This window comes from Trachypithecus francoisi, unplaced genomic scaffold (genome assembly GCF_009764315.1).
Source record: "Trachypithecus francoisi isolate TF-2019V2 unplaced genomic scaffold, Tfra_2.0 Lachesis_group18, whole genome shotgun sequence".
In the NCBI taxonomy this organism is placed as follows: Eukaryota; Metazoa; Chordata; class Mammalia; order Primates; family Cercopithecidae; genus Trachypithecus; species Trachypithecus francoisi.
The window spans coordinates 15,668,676-15,682,762 of NW_022681463.1; the positions used below are offsets into that span (position 1 = coordinate 15,668,676).

Consider the following 14,087-nt stretch of genomic DNA (forward strand, 5'->3'; position numbering starts at 1 on the left):
ACAAGGGCCAACTGCAGGTCAGCATTGGACTGGAACCCCAGAGTATCCATCCAGGAGCTTCCTGCCTCTGGCACAGAGTTAGTAACTTGATTTTAAACTTGTTTTTGACAATTGCAAGAAAAACTTAAAGAGCACCTGAGAATATTAAAACAATTCTGATTTTTAGGAGCTAGACTAAGTTTCTACCTTAATATGAACTAAAAATATTTTCCTAAAAGTAGAAAGCACCTGTCTCAGTCTGTTTACGCTGCTATTTGAAAAAGTATCACATACTGGGCTAATTTAGAAACAACAGAAACTTACTTCCCACAGTTCTGGAGACTGGGGAATCCAAGATCAAGGTGCCAGCCTTGGTGTCTACGGAGGGTTGCTCTCTGCTTCCAATACGGCGCCCTGTTGCTGTGTCCTCACATGGTGGAGGGCGGAAAGGCAAGACTGGAAAACTCTCTCTGAAGCCTCTTTCCAATGGTACTAACCCATTCGTGAGGCCCAGTCCTCATGACTTAACCACTTCCTACAAGGCCCCACTTCTTAATACCACCGCAATGGGAATTAAGTTTCAACATGAAGTTTGGAGGGGATACCACATTCAGACCATAGTACTACCCAGGAGTGACCTGTGACTGGCTAGTATAATTCAAAGAAACTTAAACATCACATTTCTGTGCTCCACATAGAACATGCACTAACAATAGCCAAAAGGTGGCAGTGACCCAAATGTCCATCAACAGATGGATGGATAAATAAAATAGGGAATATGCACACAACAGATTATTCAGCCTTAAAAATGAATGAAAATCAGATACCTGCTATAACATGGATGCACATTGGAAGATATTATGCTGAGTGAAATAAGCCAAACACAAAAGGATAAATATGTGATTCTATGTATGTGAAGTAACTAGAGTAGTCAAATTCACAGTGAAAATAATGAGAATGGTGGTTACCAGGGGCTGGGTGAGGGGAAAGGGAACAGGGAGTTAGTGTTTAATGTGCACAGGGTTTCAGTTTGGGAAGATAAAAAAATTCTGAAGATGGGTGGTGGTGATGGCTGTACAACAGTGTGAATGTACTTAATGCCACTAAACTACACTTAAAGATGGTTAAAATGGGCCGGGTGTGGTGGCTCACGCCTGTAATCCCAGCACTTTGGGAGGCCGAGACGGGTAGATCACCTGAGGTCAGGAGTTCGAGACCAGCCTGGCCAACACGGTGAAACCCTGTCTCTACTAAAACTACAACAAATTAGCCGGGTGTGGTGGTGGGCACCTGTAATCTCAGCTAGTCGGGAGGCTGAGGCAGGAGAATTGCTTGAACCCAGGAGGCAGAGGTTGCAGTGAGCCGAGATTGCACCACTGCACTGCAGCCTGGGAGACAGAGCAAGATTCCATCTCAAAAAAAAAAAAAAGTTAAACTGGTAATTTTCTTATATATAATTTACCATAATAAAGAAAAAAAATCCACTAAATCTTTAGAAACACTCAAAATATTTCATTTCCTAAATCTCTTCTTTTTTCCTTCTGAAAATTTGTATCAGGCACTGCCAAGGATTGTTTTAGGTTCTAGATATGTAATAGCAATGGAATAAACCAAGTCCCTGCTCTCATGAATATCCGGGGGCTGGGGTAGGGTACAGGCAGACAATAAACAAATAAGCATGTGATATGTCTGGTGGAAATGGGGCAATAGGAAAAAATGAAAACAGCAGCAAGGGGACAGGGGGTAGTGCAGAGGCTGGTAAGGGGGTGGAGACTATGTTGTACAGGGTGGTCAAGGAAGACCTCTCTGATCTGTGACATCTGAGCTAAGACACAAAGGGACAGTGCTTCAGGCTGACAACACAGCCCAGAAGAGGAGGCCGGTGAGGCTGCAACAGGCTAGGGAGAGAGGAGGTCACACAGAGGGCTGGAGCGCAGAGCTACCTCTTCAGTTTCTCATAAACTTTTAAAGGGACCGTTTATAGGTCAGTATAGAAATATTTCCTCTACCATCCATGTGTCTTTCATTTGCCTTAAAATGAACAGAAAAAACAACTCTTACATCTTCTGAAAGAGGCATTTGTGAGGGCCGCCTGCAGACTGCAGAGACTGCGTGCATCTCCCATTGCTAGAGCACCCTCCAGTGCCTCACTACGAAAACAGCACTTGGCATGAGGTTTTCTGTTTGTTGTTTTCATTTCCTAAACTTTTATTTTTGGCCACAGAATGTGGGCATATCAACCTTCTCACAAAGAATACTGTGAGATTGAGTAAGAAGACAAGTCAAGTGTATGCTTTCAAACAAGCCTGCACTACTTCCAAAGTGGTATAAAATATATGTGTGCAATGATGTTTTTAATGACCATATAAACTTTCAAAAGTCCACAGAGAGGCCCTTATTAGGAAAAAAAGTGCCAAATTTTAGCAATGTAGAACTGTGAGTTAAACAGTGAACACAGTCTTCCACTAAACTAAGACCCTTATTTTACTGAGGGAGGGCGGGCAACGGGACAATGAAGTAGCAAGTATTGTCTTTTACACTTTTCAATATTTGGGGTTCTGAATATCAATACTGAAAAGTGTCCTGCAAATACAGACACCAGGGTCATTCTTCCTTCTCATTTAGACACAGTGAGGAGAAACAGTTAAGACAGACTTGCCCACCCAAGTACTCTCTTAAAATAGAATCCTTACTTTCTAAGGAAACTTTCATTCCCTTGTTATTATTATTATTATTACTATTGAGACAGAGTCTCGCTCTGTCACCCAGGCTGGAGTGCAGTGGTGTGATCTTGGCTCACTGCAACCTCTGCTTCCTGGGTTCAAGCAATTCTCCTGCCTCAGCCTCCTGAGTAGCTGGGACTACAGGCACGCACAACCACACCATGCTAATTTTTGTAATTTTAGTAGAGATGGGGTTTCACCATGCTGGCCAGGCTGGTCTTGAACTTCTGACCTCAAGTGATCTGTCCACCTCGGTCTCTCAAAGTGCTGGAATTACAGGTGTGAGCCACCAATGCCCAGGCCATTCCTTTACTATTAAATAGAGCACTTCTGCCAATCTCAAAGACCTAACTAAGAGAAAGATGTTAACATGTGGTATAGTTCAAAAAAGGTTCATGGCCATGTACAGAAACACCCACGGGCGGGTCCAGTGTGACAGCCAAGGCTGTCGTGGTAGCCAACAGGCCTTTTTAGGTCTGGTGCTGCCAGTCAGGTGACCTGCGTGACAGTCTCTGCCTACTTCAGTGTTCATGGGTCTCCTAATGCAAGGCAATGGGACAGATGAGCCTCCAAGAGGCATACACCATCCAGGGATATATCGACACACCCTTGTGGAGGGTGATTTGTCAGCAAGCATCAAAAGGCTTCAGATGTCTGTACTCAGCAAGTTCACATATAGAAATTTACCTCCAAATACTTAAGTAAGGGTATCCACAGAGATTTGGGGATAGGAACATTTTTCTCTGCATTTCCCAAGAAAACCTGGAACCAGACTTAATGAACAACTGTGGTTATACACATACAAATATATATGTGCTAGAGTCATGTGGAACAATAGTGAACATCATCACTGCTCCTACATTAGGTTAACATCCTTAAATGTAAACAAAACATAAAAACAGCTGGGTGTGGTACCACATGCCTACAGTCCCAGCTACTAGACAGACTGAGGAAGAAGGGCTACTGGTGCCCAGGATGTCAACGCTGCAGTGAGCTGCAATAACACCTGCAAATAGCCACTGCATTCCAGTCTGGGCAACATAGCTGCACCAGTCTTTAAAAAAAAAAAAAATAAGCCGGCGCGGTGGCTCACACCTATAATCCCAGCACTTTGGGAGACTGAGGCAGGCAGATCACGAGGTCAGGAGTTCAAGACCAGCCTGACCAACATGGTGAAACCCCATCTCTACTAAAAATAAGAAAAATTAAAAAATTAGCCATGCCTGGTGGTGTCTGCCTGTAATTCCAGCTACTCAGGAGGCTGAGGCAGGAGGAGCACTTGAACCCAGGAGGCAGAGGTTGCAGTGAGCTGAAACTGTGCCACTACACTCCAGCCTGAGCGACAGAGCGAGACTCCGTTTCAAAATAAACAACAACAAAAAATCAGAGCAGCAAAATTAACAGCTATTCTAAACCTGGTTTATGGTGGAGAGGATGGGGTGAGGAAGGAAGGAAGGAAGGAAGGAAAGAAGGAGGGAATGAATCTCAAGTCTGCATCATTCAGGTGCTATTTAATTGATAAGCTATAACACATTCAAGTAGCAACATGAAATAAATTAAACCTGTCTGAATTACAGTGGATTTAAATTCATACCCAAGTGACCTATATGAAAACACAAATATTATTTCCTTGATGTCTTCTTTATTGTCTAATAAAATTCTAAACCTCACAGGATCATGAGCAATGTGTGGAATTAATGAGCAATGTGTAACAGCAGAACACAGCTCCAGCTGCACTCAGGGTAGGAAAAAATGTTGTTTTTATAATTAACAACTTTTTATATGTTCAAAAAGTTAATTAAACCTACTAAAAGCTCCTCCCCAAGGAGCCCAGCCTGCTTTTCCCAGCCTTCTTAGACACCTGCATTCCTAAAATTTCAGCCACCAGCACCTATGGGCTTCCTCACAGGGAGTCACGCATAAAATGGCAACTCCTACAGAGTGGCCACCACCACATTTAGTTAGGAAACTGTGTGACTGAAGGCTGTTTTCAGAAAGTGTATCAGTCAGACGGTGGCTGTTCCGAAGCTATCACTGGAGACTGCTAAGGCTAAGTGGTATCAGCTGCCCTGAGGGCACTCCCTATGGATATGGGTCATGTGTTGGAACAGCCTCACCCAGCCATGTCTGTGTCCTCACCTTTGAGGCTTCAGGTGTGCCTCCTGAGAACATGCCACCTGCAGATATCCTGTTATTAGCAACTGACTACCATGAAGTATTTCTAGACGAATGAAGCACTCGTGTCACACAAACATTCTGCAGAATTCGGGCACTAAGGAGAGGTCCTTGCAAGGACAGAGTCTTCACAGCAGCCACAGTTACTCAGTCCAGTCGGGTCAAGCATGTGGTATGAAACTGTCCTCAACTTCCCTCTGGATCCATGGGACAGAGAGAGGGAGGGAGGGATCTCTGCAGTAAAGAGTTGATCTTCAGGTCCCAGTCTCCCCCTGACTCCTTGGCCTCTCCCACAGAAAGCATGTGGGTGACCCAGTTTCTTCTAGATGGCTCTGGTTCACGGTAAAATTCTACCACAGGATAACAGTATGTAGGAGCATGAGCCCCACACAGCTGCAACAGAGCCAGAGGCCAAGGTGAGGCCGTTCAGTAGGCACGGCACAGCTGAACTATTGGCAGAGACCTCCCTCGCAGCTACACCTGCCCTGGCAGGTGCAGCTCCCAATTCGGGACCAGCCACCACAGCCAGTTCTTGCTCACCAGTTTGGCTGCTGCCCACTGGATTTTGCTCAGGGAAATCTGATTTCCCACCAATTCCACTGTCCAGCCCAGGCATGTCCCTACCCCTAGACTACTCCCGGTCTGCACACTGTGCATACAACTGCCTTCCTGGTGTTCCCTGCTCCCTCAGGGTCTGCTTTTTCTCTTCAGCCCCACTCTCAGCAGCGGCTGTTCTTTCTCCATTAAAGCATTCTGAACACTCTCTCTCCATTCTAGAATGGAGGCCATTCCAGAAGACTGTTGCTCCAGTTCTTGAACCTGAGGTCTACCATCTTAGACCACTGGTCTTTTTATTCTTTCTGTCAATTCCTTTTCTTCTGAGCTCTGTATCCTGCCCTGTACTCATCCCCTCCAACTCCATCCTCCTCCCTGTTCCTAATAAGTACCGGTCTTCATCCACAGCCCTTTACTTCTCCACCTCTGTGGTGAATGGCCACCCTGGTTTGCTGGGACCTAAGGGGTTTCTGGGAACATAGGACATTCCATGCTAAAACCAGGACAGTCCCAGGTGACTGACAGGATTGGTCTCTTTACCTCCCAGGGCCATTTAAAATGACTTTCTGCCTCACAATCCAAAATATCATTTTTGTTTACACATCCCCTTTCTCACCATGCATTTGGGCAACTGAAGTCAACCTCTAATGATACCAATAAACATTTAAAAATATCTAACACCTCACATTGGCCTTTTAATGCCAGTTCAAGTAGCAAAGAACACACATTCATCCTGACTCTGAGTTAATTCTTTGCAATGTGATTATTTTTCCATTTCTCAGTCATGTTTACCCTGTCTCCTTTTCAGTGAGGTTTCTCCCCTTTCTCACTCACTGCTTCCATTCTTCTCTGCCTTTCTCTCCCCATCGCTCCCTCTTCTCCCACCTCTGTCCTCCCTTTGGGTCCCTTCCCTCCCTTTTTCCTTTAGTGGCCTCACAGCAGTACAGAGGGACAATAGTGGTTGTCACGGTAACCTCAGGAGGCTTCAAAGATGAAGCCAATCCTACAAAAGGCCTATTGGGACCCTGACAGGTAACCCCATCCAGGCCCCTCAGCCACTTTCCATGGCCCCCGTTTCCTCACACACTGTCCCCTTCCTGTTGACCCAGAGTCTCAGGTACTTAGCTTGCAGTGTCGCCTCTCTAAACTGCCTTCATTTTTTTTTTTTTTTAATCAGATTCCTCTCCACCATGGCACTGCAAAATGTGAAGTCCCTTCCTGGCACATTCCTTGGCTGCTACCACTGAACACACACAGCCAGGGAGCTCTTTTGCTTTTGGGGTCTCACTACTGAATACTTTAGAAAACAGAGTATCAACATAAGACATTAAAGAGATGACAGGTACCAGAAATCTTGCAAAATCTGCTAGAGGGAATTAAAACAATCCTTAGAGGAAATTTTATTATTATTATTATTATTACTACTATTTTTAATAGAGCCTTGCTCTGTCACCCAGGCTGGACTGCAGCAGTATGATCACAGCTCACTGGAACCCCAAATCCCCGACTCAAGGAATCCTCCCACCTCAGTATCCCTAGTGGCTAGGATCACAGGCACAAGCCACCACATCCAGCTAATTTTTAAAACATTTTTGGCCGGGTGCGGTGGCTCAAGCCTGTAATCCCAGCACTTTGGGAGGCCGAGACGGGCGGATCACGAGGTCAGGAGATCGAGACCATCCTGGCTAACACGGTGAAGCCCCGTCTCTACTAAAAATACAAAAAACTAGCCGGGCAAGGTGGTGGGCACCTGTAGTCCCAGCTACTCGGGAGGCTGAGACAGGAGAATGGCGTAAACCCAGGAGGCGGAGCTTGCAGGGAGCTGAGATCCGGCCACTGCACTCCAGCCCGGGCGACAGAGCGAGACTCCGTCTCAAAAAAAAAAATTGGGCGGGCGCGGTGGCTCAAGCCTGTAATCCCAGCACTTTGGGAGGCCGAGAGGGCGGATCACGAGGTCAGGAGATCGAGACTATCCTGGCTAAAACGGTGAAACCCCGTCTCTACTAAAAATACAAAAAAAACTAGCCGGGCGACGAGGCGGGCGCCTGTAGTCCCAGCTACTCGGGAGGCTGAGACAGGAGAATGGCGTGAACCCGGGAGGCGGAGCTTGCAGTGAGCTGAGAGCCGGCCACTGCACTCCAGCCTGGGCGGCAGAGCAAGACTCCGTCTCAAAAAAAAAAAAAAAAAAAAAAAAAAAAAAAAAAAAAAATTTTTGTAGAGACAGCATCTCACTATGTTGCCCAAGCTGGACTTGAACTCCTGGCCACAAGTGATCCTTCTACCTCAGCTCCCAAAGTGCTGGGATTGTAGACATGAGCCACCAAGCATGGCTGAAAAGTAATTACTGAGTGCTTATATTTAGAAAGTAGACCCCGGATGGGTGCAGTGGTTCACATCTGTAATCCCAGCACTTTCGGAGGCCGAGGTAGGTGGACTGCTTGAATCCAGGAGTTTGAGACCAGCCTGGGCAACGTGGGGAAACCTCATCTCTCCAAAAATACAAAAATTAGCCAGACATGGTAGCTAATGCCTGTAGTCTCAGCTACTTGGGAGGCTGAGGCAGGAGGATTGTTTGAGCCTAGAATGTGGAGGTTGCAGTGAGCCAAGATTGCATCATTGCACTCCACCCTAGGTGACACAGCGAGACCTTGTCTCAAAAAAAAAGTAGAAAGGTCTAAAATTAATAATTTAAATTTCCACCTTAAAAAACTAAAGGGCAAATCAAACCCAAAGTAAGCTGAAGGTAGGAAATAATAAAGATGAGACTGAAATCAATGAAACAGAAAACAGAAAAAAAAAAAAAATAGAGAAAAATCGATAAAATCAAAAGACGGTTCTTTAAGAAAAGCAATACAACTCGAGCCAGACTGATGAAATAAAACACAGAGAAAAAAGAATTACAAATATCAGGGATGAAAGAGGACACATCACTACAGATGACACAAACAGTAAGGAGATGACAGACTAGAGGCAGGGGTAAGAATTAATTGCAAATGGACTCAAGAGAATTTGGGGGGGTGATAGAAATTTGGATGGGGGCCTAAAACTGGATTGTAGTGATGGGCGTATAAACTTACTAGAAATTACTTAATCATACACTCACAAAGGGTGAATTGTGTGGTATATACCTTTGTAGGGCTGTAAGAAAAAGGATAAGGACTCAGCATGAACAACTCTAGGCATGTGAATGTGACAACTTAGATGAAATGTACATAGTCCTTCAAAGATACAAACTACCAAAGCTTACTCAAGAAGAACTAGATAATCTGAATAGCAATATGTCTATTAAAGAAACTAAATTTGTAGTTTAACACTTTTTCCACAAAGAAAACTGCAGGTGCAAACATATAGAGGCAAAATCTTACCAAATTTACACAAATGTTCCAGGAAATAGAGGCGGGAACTCTCCAACACATCCTGGGACCATCACCATCCTAACACCAAACCCAGACCAAGGCAATATCAGAAAACTATAGGCTAATATTCCTTATGAACATAGATACAAATAATGTTAGCAAAATTTTAGCACATGCAATCCAAACAATACATAATGATCACTGGAGTTTATTCCAGGAATGCAATGGTCAGCTTAACGTTTAAAAAGTCAATCACTGTAATTCACCAAATTAACACACTGAAGAAGAAAAGCCTTATGATCAACACAACAGATACAAAAAAAAAAATTTATAAATTCAAATCCATTCTTGATCAAAGCTCCATGCAGGCTGACTTCAGGGAAAACTACAGAAAAAAGACCTCTGAAAATCCCATCCTCCATAAAATCAATGAGAATATTGGCAAAAATGGTCAGAATCAACTTTTGCAGAATTCTAGAAATTAAAGACTTGCAGCAATACAGGGATCATTTATTCAAGAAAAATGGATGAATCTCAGGAAGAACGGCAATTGTCGTGGCGGTTTAGTTTACACTATCCGTTTTCCCCAGCTCTATGGTAGACTTAAAAATCAACAGCCCCCATCACAGCGAAAACCAGCAGCATGGCAGCCACTAGACGGGGGAAAGCCCCATTTCTGGAAAATGTCACTATTTGACCTGTCTTGTGATTCCTTGACAGACCCTACTTGCAAAACTGTTTTTATTTGACCTGACTCAGAGCTTGCACAGTGGGAACAGTATTTTCCCAGGGCATTTGTCCAAACAATCAGAAGTACTTATTTAACATCACAGCTACTTGAGATGGAAGATAACAGGGCAAACAACCAGCTAACCAAAACACTTAAAAGGTAAAAATGGAGAACACGATATCCATATAGAACTCTAAAAAGTTGTGACACGTTCCTGAGACTCTAGGAGGCCACACACATGTGCAAGGCTGTATACCTGCTAAGGAAAGACCTTAAGAGATCATGTCTAGCTAACCTTCAGTCTCTGTGTAAGAAGGAAGTGGAAGCAGGGGCAGAGTAGCAAACTGTGGCTGAATGTTGAAGACATATCCTGACACACACAGAGTCCCTCAGCAAAGACTAGGAGACTTACTGCTTCCAGGAATTTAAGGAAATCTTTGTCTAATTGTTAGACTACTAAGCTAACCAAGCGGAGACCTCAGTGGTCACACATGACAAAGAACACAATGCAGAATTAGTTTATTAAAGTCACTGAGCAAACAACAACCAAAAACCATGGGAAAAGGGAGAAATCTGATTTCCAGAGTTGCCCCATTATATGACTTAAAATGTCCAGTTTTCAACAGAAATATACAAGACATGCAAGGAAACAAGCAAGTACGACTCACACGCAGAGGAAAAAAGTAGCCAGTACAAACTGTTCCTGAGGAAGTCCAGATGCTGGACTTCCTAGTTAAATCATCTATCTAAAGCATGTTCAGAAAACTAAAGGAAACTATGCATAAAGAACTGAAGGAGGCCAGGTGCAGTCGTTCATGCCTAGAATCCCACTGCTTTGGAGGCCAAGGCAAGAGAATCATTTGAACCCAGGAGTTCAAGACCACCCTGGGCAACACTGCAAGACTCTGTCTCTTCAAAAAATTTAAAAATTAGCTGGGCATAGTGGTGTGTGCCTGTAGTCCCAGCTACTGGGGAGGCTGAGGCAGGAGGATCACTTGAGCCCAGGAGCTGCAGGCTGCAGTGAGCTATGATCGCACCACTGTACTCCAGCCTGGAGACTCTGTCTCTAAGAGAAAGAAACAAAAGAGAACTAAAGGAAGGTATGAGAATGATGTTTCAGTACACAGAGAATATCAATGAAGAGATAGAAAGTACAGAAAAGAGCCAGGCACGGTGGTTCATGCCTGTAATCCCAATACTATGAGCGACAGAGGCAGGCAGATTGCTTGAGCCCAGTTCGAGAACACCCTGAGCAACATGGCGAAACCCTGTCTCTACAAAAAAACATAAACAGTTAGCCAGGTGCAGGGGCGCACACCTGTAGTCCCAGCTATGTGGGAGGCTGAGGTAGGAGGACGGCTTAAGCCCAGGAGGCAGACGTTGTAGTGAGCCGAGATAGCACCACTGCACTCCAGCCTTGGTGACAGAATGAGACTCAGTCTCCAAAAAGAAAGAAGTTCTGGATTAAAATGAAAATGATTTGAGCTGGACAAGGGAGGAATCAGCAAACCTAAAGACAGGTTGGCCGGGCGCAGTGGCTCACACCTGTAATCCCAGCACTTTGGGAGGCCAAGGCAGGTGGATCACGAGGTCAGAAGATCAAGACCATCCTGGCTAACATGGTGAAACCCCATCTCTACTAAAAATACAAAAATTGCTGGGCGTGGTGGCACGTGCCAGTAACCCCAGCTACTCGGGAGGCTGGAGCAGGAGAATCGCTTGAACCAGGGAGTCAGAGGTTGCAGTGAGCCAAGATAGCGCCACTAAACTCCAGCCTGGTGACAGACCGAGACTCCATCTCAAAAAAAAAAAAAAAAAAAAGAAGACAGGTCAATTGATATTGTCCAGCCTGAGGAACTGAAAGAAAACTGAACAGTCTCAAAGACCTATGGGGTTCCATCAACTACACCAACATACATGCAATGGGAGCCTCAGAAAGAGAAGAGAGGGATGAGAGAGAAGACTTTTTTGAGAGAACAATAGTCAAAAACTTCCCAAATTTGATGTATACACATCCAAGAAACGCAACAAATGCCCAAGAGGATAAACTCAAACAGATTCACACACATCACAATAACACCACTAAAAGACCAAGACAAAGAGAAAATCTTGCAAGTAAAAAAAAAAAAAAAAAAAAAGAAAGGGAGAGAGAGAAATTCATCACTTACATAGAACCCTAATAAGATTAACGTCTGAATTCTCATTAGAACACTGGAGGCAAGAAGACAGTGAGATAATACACTTTAAAATGCTCAAAGGAAAAAAAAATGCCAATCAAGAATCTTATATCCAGCGGGTAGACATGTCGAGAACGGAGCCAGTGTGCTAAGGCGGGTGAAGAGCACTGTGAATTAACCTCCAGTGCTGGCGTGGGGACTGTGCTTGCTCACCGGACCCACTACTGCACAGTCCGCAGAGGCTGGCCCCCTCAAAAGGAGCCAGAAAAGGACCCTTCTGGACCAGCCTGGATACACTGCCTGAGCTGCTCCTCTGGGGCCAGAGGTGACTCCCACAGCCAGGGCCCTGTGCCAGGGGCAGTGGAGGAAATGGGAAAGTGGGATGCATACGATTAGGTGGGTCCTCCCATAGGTGGGTGACTGAAGAGGCACAATGCAAGAAGACGTAAGAAGTTCAGACCTGGCCGGGCATGGTGGCTCACGCCTGTAATCCCAACACTCTGGGAGGCCGAGGCGGGCGGATCACCTGAGGTCAGGAGCTCAAGACCAGCCTGGCCAACATGGTGAAACCTGGTCTCTACTAAAAATACAAAAATTAGCCAGGCGTGGTGGCGGACGCCCTGTAATCCCAGCTACTCGGGAGGCTGCGGCAAGAGAATCACTTGAATCCAGGAGGCGGAGGTTGCAGTCAGCTGAGATGGCACCATCGCACTCCAGCCCGGGTGACAAAAGCTAAACTCCGTCTCAAAAACCAAAAAAAAAAAAAAAAAATAAGAACTTCCAGACCACCAGGCTGGCTGTAGTGGCTCACGCCTGTAATCCCAGCCTTTGGAAGGCTGAGCAGGGTGGATCCTTTGAGGTCAGGAGTTCGAGAATAGCCTAGTCACCATGGCCCCTGTCTCTACTAAAAATACAAAAATTAGCCAGGGTGGTGGTACACACCTGTAATGCCAGCCACTCGGGAGGCTTAGGCATGAGAATCGTGGAGGTGGAGGTTGCAGCAAGCCGAGATTGCACCACTGCACTACAGCCTAGGTGACAGAGTGAGACTCTGTCTCAAAAAAAAGGAAAGGGAAAGGGAAAGGGAAAGGAGAGGAGAAGTTTCAGACCAGGAGCCGTAGACGTAGTGTTTGAACCAAACTCTCTCATTACTGGTCATAGAGCTTTGACAATCCTTAACCTTTCTGACCGTTTTTCATCTTTATAAACATGACACCCAACTTCTTCACATGGTGGTCAAGGGAAACAAATAAGACCATGTATGTGCACGTACCTAGGCGATGGGCAAGTGCTAGACCAGCGGTTCTCAGAGTGTGGTCCAAAGACACCTGAGGGGGTCCCTGAGACCCGTTGAGAGGGTCTGCTTGGTACTCCCTTTCCCAACTAATATCTGCATCTGCATGAGCCCAGCATTTCTTTCAAATACTTCCTCCAAAACAGCTGATATGAGACTCCAGCTGTCCTTTATTAAACCAAAGAAATTTTCAAAAATATAAAAACCATGAGCCAATCTTCTCACTTTTGAGAATATTTTCATTAAAGTGTTATTTGTATTAAAAGTTAATGGGTTTGTTATTAAGTGAATATTTTTTAAATTTCTGGTTTAATTCCTCATACCACAAAAATCAATAGATATAAGAAAAGCTTTCGGGGTCCTCAAATTATTTTTAGACGTGTAAACGGGTCCTGAGACCAAACCATTTGGGAACCGCTGTGTTAAATGAACCGCAGGTGTTCTTCACCAGGCGAGCCGCCTCTCAGAGATAAAGATTAGCGCGTTCACGTTTGCCATTTGTGCGAGGCAGGCAGTTTTGTTCCTTGGGGTTGAGTCCAGGTAACTCGACTAAAGTGTGTACCCATTTTCCGGGTGCAACAAGGGCCCACCCACAGGGAGGCACGGGCGGCAGCGACCTTGGACGAGGTCGAGCCAGCGCGAGGGAGGCGCATGGTGCTCCCGTCCGGCTGGGTTCCCATGAGGGATTGGGGAGGCCGCGCCCGGCCCGCGGGGTTGCAACGGCAGCCCACCCGCTGCGAGCCGGGCCGGGAAGGCGGGGAATGGGAACCTGCACTCACAGCCTCAGCAGCGCCGCCGCCGCCGCTCCGCGCGCCGCCCTCCGCAGTAGACGTAGCGCCATCTTCCCGAAGCGCGCGCCCCGCCCTTTGCCCTTGGCCACGCCCACCCCACTTTCCACTCCCCCACGGCTACACCCCCGTCCCAGTCCCCGCCTCGCGTTGTCTTCGCCCCGCCCCGCCCCGCCAGCCGCGCTCTCCTTCCTCCCAGCACCCGCTCTGCCCCGCGGCCAGTCCCGAGGTCACCTGCCCCTCCCGGCCAGGGCTCAGGACCTTCGTCCCCGCTGTCATGGGGGACAGACCAGAGGATCTGAATGGATGG

General features: G+C 46.0%; 1 protein-coding gene across 4 annotated transcripts in view; it reads right to left on the bottom strand.

The window, feature by feature from the left end:
• The window catches only part of CLYBL (citramalyl-CoA lyase), a 298,175-nt gene extending 284,308 nt beyond the window's left edge, over positions 1 to 13,867 (bottom strand). For all 4 annotated transcript variants that reach the window (XM_033177359.1, XM_033177358.1, XM_033177356.1 and 1 more), the window contains exon 1: positions 13,769 to 13,867. In XM_033177359.1, the coding sequence (XP_033033250.1) occupies positions 13,769 to 13,830 (62 nt within the window). In that variant the 5' untranslated portion in view covers positions 13,831 to 13,867. The remainder of the gene's footprint in view (positions 1 to 13,768) is intronic.
• Between the last annotated feature and the right edge of the window lie 220 nt (positions 13,868 to 14,087).